The sequence below is a fragment of the Rattus rattus genome, chromosome 13 (assembly GCF_011064425.1).
Source record: "Rattus rattus isolate New Zealand chromosome 13, Rrattus_CSIRO_v1, whole genome shotgun sequence".
Taxonomy (NCBI): Eukaryota; Metazoa; Chordata; class Mammalia; order Rodentia; family Muridae; genus Rattus; species Rattus rattus.
In genome coordinates, this window is record NC_046166.1 from 6,648,102 (window position 1) to 6,660,226 (window position 12,125).

Below are 12,125 nucleotides of genomic sequence, written 5' to 3' on the forward strand. Positions count from 1 at the left end.
TGTTATGTACAAAGCCCTGTTGCCAACAAGCCACAAAAGCTGTCATTTGGTTAGGTCGTTCTATGACCTGGGGTGGGATGTGACCCTGGTGAGATGGAGGGGACCTTGCAGATAATCTGTTTGCTTATCCTGGACTTTGTCTCCCAGAGGCAGGTTCTGGGAAAAGGGTTTTGTCCTTAGTCCAGGGCGACCTTCTGACCTGTTTTCTGCCTTTGCGGAAGATCAGACAGGTTGACACGCTGCTGTACATTGGAGGGTCTGTTTATTCCATTACCAGCAGGAAAAGAGCCGGTGGTGGGCTGGGTACAGTGGTAGGAGTGGAATACAAGCGTGGCGAATCTTAGTTGCCCGGGTGTGATCAGTGAGCTGATGCCATGGGAAAGGGAGTGAGACACACAATTGGAACAGAGGATCCTGGGTGGCTGGAGGTGCCTTAAAGATCTGTAGACACTGGGAAGGGTGGAGCTCATCTCCACAGGAATCAGAAGAATGGCATTTGGGAAGGGGAACACGGGGAGAGGAGGGACTTTGACAGGCGGTCCAGGATCAGTTGGAACAAGTGTGCTCTGGCTTCAATATGTTGCTGCTACAGACACTGGGGGATAGGAGGGTTTATTTTAGCTTTGAGGAAAGTCAGGGAAGAAACTCCAAGCAGGAACTTGAAAGAGAAGCCACGGAAGGATGCTACCCGGTGGCTCACTCACCAACCCATGCTTAGCAAGCTGAAGGCTACCTACCTAAGGTGTGGTACTGCTCACAGTGGGCTGGGCCCTCCTACAACAATTAATGATCAACACACACACACACACACACACACTCACACACACACGTCAGCCTGCTCTGGGCAATCCCTCAACTGAGACTCCCTTCTCAGGTGATTCTAGGCTGGGTCAAGTTGACAGTTCAAAAAACTAGGACAGAGTTCTGAGACCCTTAGCTTGTGGGGTAGAAAGCTCTGAGGAGCCCAAGACTGGAATACTGAGAGCGAGGTACTGTGGTATACCCCTGCCATTCCCAGCTACTGAGGCAGGAGGAGGATCAGTTGAACTCAAGAGTCCAGGGAAGCTTGGGGAAACAAGGAACACAAGCAGATTCTTGGCTGTTGAGAGATGAGAAATGGCCAAGTTCGGTTCACAGAAGGACACTAGGCTTGTTTGGCTCCAGTGGTGGCAGGTGACAGAAAAGGACGAGGAGGGGTAAAAATGACTAGTCCCAGCATCGAGTATACCTGTTCCATTTTTTCACTGTTCTCAACTTCCCCCGGGAGTTAGGTATTGCTACTCTCCTCATGTTCAGGGTGAAGAGTGTGATTGGCCCAACCGTGGCTACGGGAAGACAGGAAGCAGATGAGATTGCTAAGGATTAAGCTTGAGGGCCCGGGAGGGCGGCTGTCCCCCATTCCTGATGCTGTGTTCTCTGCGCCATGATGAACTGAACCCTCAAACCGTGAGCCAAAGGCAATCCCGTCTCATAGGTGGATTCTTGGCAGATATTTAGTGATGGCAACAGGAAAAGTAACTCATACAGCGGCGGGTGCAGCGTGATGGCTGAGTGCTTGCTCTGCAGGTGAGAGACTCTGGGTCTCATCCAGAGTAGTGCTAAAAGCAAAACAAAAGAAAGATGTGAAGAGGATGTAAAAAAAAAAAAAAATAAAAAAAGCCACTGTGCTCCACACCTTTCCATCCTAGGTCCTCTGTGGTTTGGCCCTGCCTCCTTCTTCTTTACCTAACTCATGGTCCCCATAAGGCTGGCTGTGTAAGGCTTATTCCATAAACACCTGCTCGCCATCCACATAGAATGCCTGCCTGCCTGCCTGCCTGCCTGCCTGTCTGTCAGTCCTTCTGTCTGTCTGTTTTAAAGCAGAGATACAAACAGCAAGGAACTCTGGGAGACCTCAAACCAGAAGAAAGCAGAAGTCAAAAGGGAAACCAGAGTGGACAGGACAGTAGGAGATTCCGGAAAGTTCTAGAAAGGAAGAATGGAAAGGATTCCCCAGACGGGCAGAGATGCTCTTTTAGGAACTAGGCGTGGTGGCGCATGACTTTAATCCCAGCACTCGGGAGGCAGTTTGCAGCCAGCCTGGTGGACAAAGCGAGTTTCAGGACAGACAGGGCTACCCAGAGAGACCCTGCCTCAAAAACTAGCAACGATCAAAAGTTGTCTTTTTAGGGAGAAGTAAAACAATAGATGTGGTCTCAGATGTTGCAAATACTGAGTCTTGAAGAGAATCAAAAGAAAACAAAAACATCACCCCCGACCCCAAACCCTACGTTACCACAATGGTTTGTAGCCCTCCTGAGAGTCACAATAGGTGAACAGACAGTATATCTGTGGTACTAAAATTCCCTGGAAGAATCGGTAAGGAAAAGCTGCCTCAGGCCTGTGGGCATGGATCAGGTGGTAATGCGCCTGTGGTGCAGGCACGAGGACCTGAGTTTGAACCCCAAGAACCCACATAAAAGCCTTACGCTGAAGCACGTGTTTGTAACCCTACTGCTGGGGATGTAGAGGCAGGTCCCCAGAGTTCACCGGTCGCCCAGCCTAGCCAAATTGGTGAGCTCTGGGCTCTGTAAGAAACCCTGTTTAAAAAAAATAATGAGGGGTTGGGGATTTAGCTCAGTGGTAGAGCGCTTGCTTAGAAAGCGCAAGGCCCTGGGTTCGGTCCCTAGCTCCGAAAAAAAAGAAAAAAGAAAAAAAAAATAATGAATTTGATTCCTGGCTTCCACATACCTACTGACACACATATACACGCAAATAATTGTAATAAAAACCATCTTAAAAGTCTCCTTAAGGTGACAGTGAAAGAGAGGTTGGAAAACTGCCTTGTATCTGGTTTAATAGCCTAAAAATCTGACCAGGTGTGATTGTGCACACCTTTAAACACAGTACTTGGGATGCAGGGGTAGGCAGGACTCTGTGAGTTTAAAGCTAGCATGGTCTACGTTGTGAGGTCCAAGACAGCCAGAAGATCATGAAACCCTATCTCAAAAACAAACAAACAAACAAACAAACAAACAAATAAAACTCGATAAAAATAAATAAATAAAAACCACTTTAAAGTAACATCTTTATTGTGGCAAAATATGAAAAATAAAGTTTACCTTTATTTTTTCTCTTCCTCTTCCTCCTCCTCCTCCTCCTCTTCCTCCTCCTCCTGCTCTTCCTCCTCCTTTTCATTCTTTTTTTGTCTCTCTATATAGGTCAACTGGAAATCTCCTGCCTCTGCCCCTGCCCCTGCCCCTGCCCCTGCCCCTCCCCCTGCCCCTGCCCCTGCCCCTGCCCCTGCCCCTGCCCCTGCCCCTGCCCCTGCCTCCTGAATGCTGAAATTACACCCTGGGCCACTACACCCAACTAACTTTATTTTTTTTATTATTAATTATGTGTATGTGTAGGTCAAAGGACAATTTGTGTGAGATAATTCTCTCCTTCTGTCATGCAGGTCTGTAAGTGGAACTTACCTGCTGAGCCGTGTCATTGGCCCGTCTTTCGTATTTTTACCATTTGTTTACTCTGCATATGTATGTGTGTGCACGTGTACATGCCCAGGTGTGCAGGTGGAGGGCAGAGGGCAACTTTCAGGAGTCAGTCCTCTCCTTTCACCCAGGGCCCAGGAATCAGTCTGAGTTCATCAGACTTGGCATCAAGTGATAATTCATTGCGGCCGGCTGCCATCTTAAATGGCAGACATCAACAACAGCATTCTTCCTTCTGTCTCTGAATTTCCTTTCTCTAGAAACTTGCATAAGGGAAAGTGTTGTATATAATTTTAAAAAAAAAACCCTTGCTTGCTCTTCCTCAAGAGCTCTGCCTGAGCTCTCTCAACCTCCCATGTCTAGGTCCACCAGCCTCTAATGACCACCCTGGTCTCACAGCTCCCAGGGCCAGCTCTCCTAGTCTCCTGTTGCTCCTTGCCGGATGCTGGAAATGGCCCTCTCATCCAGTTCCCACAGCTTGCTAAGCCACCCAACAACCATCCCTTCTGAGAACGCCAGACTGCCAACGACCACTCCGTGGTTATACCCTCTCTATTGCCCACCTGAATCGCCCTGGATGGACACCACCAGACCATCTTAATATTTTAAAGTCAGCCAAATGACACAACTGCTGGGTGGAATCTATTGTCCTAAACTCATTAGCTATTCTATAAGAGAATTTTTCTGGTGGTGGAGGCTGGCACCGGTTCTAATAGCCCCCAGGCCTACATGGTGTCTGTCTTCTCCCTCCAAAGCCTGGCTGAAAATCCTTTCTCTATCTCATCCCCTTCTTATCTCCTGGGACCATATCTTTGCCAGAGATTGACTTCCGCTGTCTTTATTTACCAATCAAACAACTAGGGACTCTCCCCCTAATAAAAAGATACATCATTAGTCCTTTATGACTATTTTATTACATAATGCCCTCTAAGTCTTTCCATGTTATTGATGTTATTGTATCTCAGAATTTCCTTCCTTTTATATCACTTCAGAAGATGCATACACATGCACAAACACATGCACACACACACACATATACACACATACACACACATACACACATACACATACACACATATACACACACATCACATACACACATACACACATACACATACACACACATATACACACACATCACATACACACATATACACACATGCACAAACACATCACATACACACATACACACACATATACACACATACACACACATACACACGCCACATATAATAGCATCTACTCATCCAATGATAGGAACTTAGCTTGTTCCCATTCTTTGCTTGTGGGAATACCTATGTGATCACAGATGTACAAATATCTGTTTGACTCCCTGTTCTTATTGTATGCATTTATTTATGTATTTATTTTTGGTGTATGTATCCTGAGGTAAAATGGTTTGATTACATGTGTAATTTTTTTCAAGGAGCTTGATACCAATTTCCACACAAGCTGAGCCATTTCCTGTTCTCATCAGCAATGCACAGGGTCCTAATTTCTCCATATCCTTTGGTCTATATCTTAATATATTTGAGTGACTGCATCTGCCAAAATGATCTAGTTACACATTTAGGTTTGGTACATTTCTTCGGAATGACAATTTCCTCTCCATAAGAAAACCAAACAAAGGGAACCATAAATGAATATTGAATTCTAGTTAGTGATATTGCTAAAGATAAGCAAAGGCAAGCATTTGCTAGAGCTGAGGGGGCAGACCGTTGTCTAGTGACTATTGACAGTAGTAGCAGGCAAAGCTGAGCTTCATTCAACTGGGTAGAGGTAACTGGGTCTTTTAAAGCCAGAACGAGGGCTGGGCATGGAGGCACCTGTAATTCCACACTCAGAAGGCAGAGCCAGCTTCTTCCCTTTCGTGCCTGCCATCATTCCAAGTTGTTGAGCCTTATCTGCATGCTGTGGAAGAGACACCATTTCCATTACCTGCTACGCAAAAGCAAATGGATAAGTAAAACTTCAAGATCTTCCTCTCCTGCATGGCTTCCCAAATATTCTCCCCATTCTGTGGCTTGCCATTTTTTATCCTGTGACATTTCCCCCTTTCCCTAGAGTTCTATTCCATACCCCTACGTTAATGCAAATATTATGTTACTTACAGAAGGCAGAGGCAGGCTGATCTCTCTAGAACTCTGGGCTATATGTGCTGACATAGTGAGACCTCTTTTATAAACACACACACACACACACACACACACACACACACACACACACACACACACACCAACAAATGATGAAGGGAAATAGAGAAGTGAGCACCGAGGCTCCTTGGCAAACTGAAAATTTCCAATTACACACAAGAGATAGGTAGATCTTATCTCAACAACAGTAACATCATCATCATCATCATCATCATCATCATCATCATCACCACCACCACCACCACCACCATCATAAATAATAGTTGGTTATTGTAAAGCAATTCCACCAGCTATATTTGCTAGTTGACTATTATAAAAGATGGGATTGTATCTTCCCACACAAAATGGGAATCAAAAATTTTTTTTTCTTTTCTTTTTTTTTTCAGAGCTGGGGACCGAACCCAGGGCCTTGCGTTCGCTAGGCAAGCGCTCTACCGCTGAGCTAAATCCCCAACCCCAAAATTTTTTTTTTTATTACATTTCAAAGGAAGGGCTTTCTGTCTTGGAGAAAAACATTTCTTGCTTATAGAAGACATATGTATATCTCGATGGGACAGACTGATAATCAGTAATTGTATGGCTGTTTAAAAGTAAATTCTTTAGGCAAGGCAGATAGCTCTGTTTGCAGCTTTCACAGATAGGCGTTAAAAGGGTGCTCTGTGGAAGTAGCATGAAGCTCTGTGAAGTCTTTTAGGATGGTGGTTTGGCAATCATCCTGTGAGAGATCTTTGCAAGACTCAATAAATCACGCTGAAACTTTTAGGGATGAAGTGTACTGATGTCTTCACTGCACTTTACAAAGCATCAAAAAGGCAGGCCGAATACTGGCATGCGACAAAACAGAGTAAACATTGGTGAAATCTAGAGTTGGCCACTCTTTCAACTGAATGTGAGTCAAGCACAGAAACGGCTAAGGTTTGTAGAACGAATGAACCATATTCGTAACAGGCTTGAAACCAGCAAGGAGTCATCGAGCAAATGCAGAACCAAAGCGCAGGAAGTGCGGCTCGGGAGTCACTCTGGCCTCCCAGGAGCGACGCTCTATGGTAGGTCCTCCGGGACCGCTCTGGCCGCTTCAGTGACGCATCGATGGTTGGTCATTACCTTCCCCGCCCCCTCAAGCACCAGGAGCCGCTCTGGCCGCCGCGTCTAGGTCGGCTCTATGGCGCGTCTTCCGACTCTGCGCATGCGCAGAACTACCCCGCCTGTATCGCTATGGTAGCGGCGTCCGGGTGGGCCGGGCCTGGAAGCTCCTACACCGGGTGGGCCGCGATTATGGACGACTTCACTTCCAGTCGGGCATGAGCGGGGCCTCCCGCTGCCTTATGCGCCGCTACCGCAGCTTCCCGACTGTAGGCCTCCTTCGGGAACATGCCCCAGGCCGCATACTGTTACATGCGGGTCGTGGGCAGGGGTAGTTACGGGGAGGTGACGCTGGTGAAGCATCGGCGGGACGGCAAGCAGGTCGGGGACTTGGGACCTGGCCAGGGGCGAATAGGGAAGGGGTATGGTTACGTCGAGGGCGTCCTCAATTCTACTAGGCCCGGATTGGTGGGCAGGGACTCACCTCGGATACGAGGTCAGCTTCCCAACTTCCCCTATAATAGGAGCCCCAAACTTTGTCTATTCTTTAGAATTAATTAGTGCACTTTATCTGCAAACCTGTCACCTGAAATTTTCTTGAGAACAGGGGCCATGTGTTCCCAAGGCCTAAATCAGTGCCACCTGACAAGCCCTGTCTCTTGTGCAACTTGGGCTGCTTAAAAACTCATCACCTTCTTGTCAGCACTTTCTCACGGTCCCTACTTCAGTGAGTAGCTTGACCAGCCGTGCAGTTTCCGAAGCTGGACTCGGGACAATTATCTGTAATGTCTCCAACGCTGATTATATTCCCGCCACTAGGTCAAACCGGCATCTTCATCTCTGTTGGTAACACCCCAATACCGGCCACCAGTCTTTGTAGCTAAATGCCCACTCCTTCCCAACTAGTTCCTGTTACCTGCTTTCTTTTCTCTAACCTGTCACTTCGGCCGCAGGGGTCTTTCTTAAACTAAAATCTGGCATTACTGCTTTGTGTAAAGTACTTTCTGCCATCACCTAAAGGCTAATGAACCAGTTTTTCAGGATGCTTTGCTCTCAGAGTGGCCATAGAATGCTTTGCAAGAGCAGGGACAATTATAAAGCTGATAAGCGATATCTCCGAGTTCTACCCAGACAGTGATAACAACAAGCTGAGAGAGTACCCACCCCTCAAGTATAGGACCCACTCTCCTACTCTTCCTCGGGACATATGCTAAATTCTCTGCCTAGAACACAAGCTTTCACATAGGTTGATTGAGTAGGCACCCCGGGGAACTGTGGGACATTTGTGCTAAGAGTGAGAGTTTAGCTATAACAAGAACCCTTCATTTTGAGTAGTAGTTTGCACTTCAGGAAACACATTTCTATGTGTGTTTATTGAAGGAGTGAGTACGTGATCTTTGAGATGCTTGAGAGCAGTATATTAGATTGCAAAGGATTTTATTTTTCATGGGAATGGTCCTATGTGGAAGGCCACTGATACTTTAACTTTATTGGGGCCATGAGTATCTAATGCATCTCATTCCGTTCACAGATGCACATTTAAGCTATATCTTAATGCTTGTTGATAGGGAGAATTTAGATGTTAAGGACTTTCTTTTTAGTTGGTCTAATAGGATGTTAGGTTCACTTTTTAGTCATTAGTAATTTTTTTTTTGAGATAGCATATCACTATGTTTGTCTGTTTGTCTTCAAAATTCTGGGCCTAAGTCACCCTTCTGCCCCAACCTTCAGAGTGGTTGGGATTGCAGAGTCAAAAAAGTAGTAAACTGCAAAGGGAAGGGTGACTTATTCAGCTATGACCTGGGATGGGCTCGTCTGACGGACGTAAGTAGTACTTGTCTAACGTGTGCCAGGCCCTGTTTAACGCTGGCACAGAACAAAAGCGTAATTGTCAATAGCAAATATTATCCCCAGTTTTATGCTGTTTTGTTTTGATTTGATTTGATCTGATTTTTCGAGATAGGGTTTCTCTGTGTAGTCCTGGTTGTCCTGGAACTTGCTCAGTAGACCAGGCTGGCCTCAAACTCAGAGATTTGCCTGCCTCTGCCTCTCGAGTGCTGGGATTATATTCACGCACTCACCACCACCACCTGGCTAATTTTATGCTTTTTTTTTTAAGATTTATTAATTTATTATATATGAGTACACTATAGCTGTCTTCAGATACACCAGAAGAGGGCATCGGATCTCTTTACAGATGGTTGTGAGCCACCATGTGGTTGCTGGGAATTGAACTCATGACCTCTGGAAGAGCAGTCGGGTGCTCTTAACCGCTGAGCCATCTCTCCAGCCCCCTAATTTTATGCTTTTTGATCATCCTGCTGCCTCGTCTTCCATGCATTGTACTGGTGGTAATTTTATGCCTTTTGAAAACAAGTCTCAATAGGTTATCTGATAGACCCCAGAAGGTTGGTTTTTGAAGGCTGGGCATTCACGAGAACTCTTAGCTACTTCTGAACCCTGAGACTCAGTTTTCTTACACCTCGTGAAAGTTTGCATTTCCTTTGCTAGTATGTCATCAAAAAGCTGAACCTCCGGAATGCCTCCAGCCGGGAGCGTCGAGCGGCAGAGCAGGAGGCTCAGCTCCTGTCTCAGTTGAAGCACCCCAACATTGTCACCTACAAAGAGTCATGGGAGGGCGGAGACGGTCTGCTCTACATCGTCATGGGCTTCTGCGAAGGAGGCGATCTGTACCGGAAGCTCAAGGAGCAGAAGGGGCAGCTTCTGCCTGAGAGTCAGGTGGTGGAGTGGTTTGTCCAGATCGCCATGGCCTTGCAGGTACTGTCACACCCATGTCTCCTGCGGGCTCCAGTGCAGCAGGAGGCTGGCAAGTGTACTTTCCTGGGCCAGGGATGACTCCATTGGCTGTGAACGATCTCACCAACACAAAGTTAGAAGTAGAATTTACTAAATATCCTGAGGTACAAGAATGAAGAGAGAAATTGTTTGTACAGTAATATTTTTAGGGCTGCTTCTATGAGAGGTGTTTTCACACGGGCAGCCAGGCGGTGTCCCAGTGTCACAGCGGGGGGACACTGGTGTGGCGCTCCTGTCAGGGTGCTTAGACAGTTCACAGTGTCAGTCGTCTCTTTCTTCCTGGTGCTGGTTTATGTGCAAGGCAGACATGGCTCAGAGTCTGCTCTGCTTCTGTGTCCTCTGCCTCCCTCGGTCACAGTAACCCTTTCTATGTAACATGGGTGCTGGGGATCCGAGTTCAAGTCCTCAAGCTTACACAGCGAGCACTTTATTGACAGAGCCGCTCCCTCAGCCCCCGAGCCTGCTCTTAAAGAGTGGTATTTTCTACAGCAGTGTCAGGATGCCCTGTAATCAGAGCTTGAAGTGAACTCTTCGTGGTCTTGTGAGAGGCACCAGGGCCTTGGTCTTTGCTTTGATATAAAAGCAGCCTTGTTTTGAGGTTAGAGTGGCTCAACCCTAGGATGGTGTCCACATATTAGGAAGACATCTTTTCACATGCTTACATGGTGGGGAAAATTATTCTTCTGAAAATCCTCTTAGAAGCTAGATGGATTCCCCTTGTAGCATTGCAGTGTTGCTGGGCGAGTGATGCCTGTGTTAAAGCAACCGTGGATTTCATATGTAATGACAGGAGATACCAACTCTTGGTGCATTTAGTGCTTTGTAGCAAAGTCCATTTTAAGAGCCTTGAATTGACCAAGAACGAAGGAAGACGGTGTTCATCTCAGTCGGCCATCTGTGTCATGTTGAAAGACGTATTGGCTAGTTACTGTTCTGATACCGTGATGCTCAGGTTGCCCGGCATCGGCGTGCTAGTGTGCGCCTCCCCAGAGGGGCCTGGGTTCAAATAGAACTCGGGGCCTGGGCTTGTTTGGCCAGAACCAGCTGACCTTGTTTAAATTCTCACACGTTCTCTTACGTAAAAGCGATGCTGTTCACTTTAAAATGCTGTCTAGAATCTCACAGGTCACAGGCCTGCTCATCTGACTTTGGAGAAGTTGTTTCCCTTCAGCCTGAGTGTGCAAGGCTTTTTTGGTTGGTTGGTTGGTTTTTTTTGTTGTTGTTGTTTTTAACCTGGAGACAAGGACTCACTTTAGCCTAGACTGGCCTGGAACTCATCATGAAGCTCAAGAAAATCTCAAACTCACAACAGTCCTCCTGTTAGTGGACTTAACAGGCCTAAGCCACCATGTCTGGCTTATACGCATATATTTTAACTAGATCCAGGTATTGTTAAAATGATACAATATTCAAGGCACCAGGAAATAATTTCAGAAGCCGACTGATATGTGGAACTTAACATTCTGTGTGTACAGACATCTTCATATATGTGTGTAGATGCATTTGCGCATGTGCATGTGTGTATATGAGGTAGAGGTGTTGGCTGTCTTCCTCTGTTGTACATGTGTTGTATGTGTGTGTATGTGGGAAGGCAGAGGAGGAGGTGTTGGCTGTCTTCCTCTGTTGTACATGTGTTGTATGTGTGTATGTGGAAGGCAGAGGTAGAGGTGTTGGATGCCTTCCTCTGTTGTACATGTGTTGTATGTGTGTATGTGGAAGGCAGAGGTAGAGGTGTTGGCTGTCTTCCTCTGTTGTACATGTGTTGTATGTGTGTATGTGGGAAGGCAGAGGAGGAGGTGTTGGATGCCTTCCTCTGTTGTACATGTGTTGTATGTGTGTATGTGGGAAGGCAGAGGAGGAGGTGTTGGCTGTCTTCCTCTGTTGTACATGTGTTGTATGTGTGTGTATGTGGGAAGGCAGAGGAGGAGGTGTTGGATGCCTTCCTCTGTTGTACATGTGTTGTATGTGTGTATGTGGGAAGGCAGAGGAGGAGGTGTTGGCTGTCTTCCTCTGTTGTATATGTGTTGTATGTGTGTGTATGTGGAAGGCAGAGGTAGAGGTGTTGGCTGTCTTCCTCTGTTGTACATGTGTTGTAAGTGTGTGTATGTGGGAAGGCAGAGGAGGAGGTGTTGGCTGTCTTCCTCTGTTGTACATGTGTTGTATGTGTGTGTATGTGGGAAGGCAGAGGTAGAGGTGTTGGATGCCTTCCTCTGTTGTACATGTGTTGTATGTGTGTGTATGTGGGAAGGCAGAGGAGGAGGTGTTGGATGCCTTCCTCTGTTGTACATGTGTTGTATGTGTGTGTATGTGGAAGGCAGAGGAGGAGGTGTTGGATGCCTTCCTCTGTTGTACATGTGTTGTATGTGTGTGTATGTGGAAGGCAGAGGTAGAGGTGTTGGATGCCTTCCTCTGTTGCCCTGCACCTTAGGTTTTCAGTCTCTCACTGATTGCAAAACTTACTTAACAGCACCAAGAACGAGTCAGCATGCCTGGCTTTGCACAAAGTGCTGTAGATCTAAACTCAGGGTCCCGTGCTTTTGTGACAAGAGCTTGCCAAGTGGGCCGTCTCCCTAGCCCCCAAACTTACTTTTCTTACTTT

The 12,125-nt window shown here is 46.6% G+C and overlaps 1 protein-coding gene across 1 annotated transcript in view; it reads left to right on the forward strand.

Moving 5' to 3' along the window:
• The first annotated feature begins 6,814 nt into the window (after positions 1–6,814).
• Positions 6,815–12,125, forward strand: part of Nek4 (NIMA related kinase 4) — a 37,301-nt gene continuing 31,990 nt past the window's right edge. The window contains exons 1-2 of the mRNA XM_032918916.1: positions 6,815–7,090; positions 9,221–9,487. Of these exons, the coding sequence (XP_032774807.1) occupies positions 6,998–7,090; positions 9,221–9,487 (360 nt within the window). The 5' untranslated portion in view covers positions 6,815–6,997. The remainder of the gene's footprint in view (positions 7,091–9,220; positions 9,488–12,125) is intronic.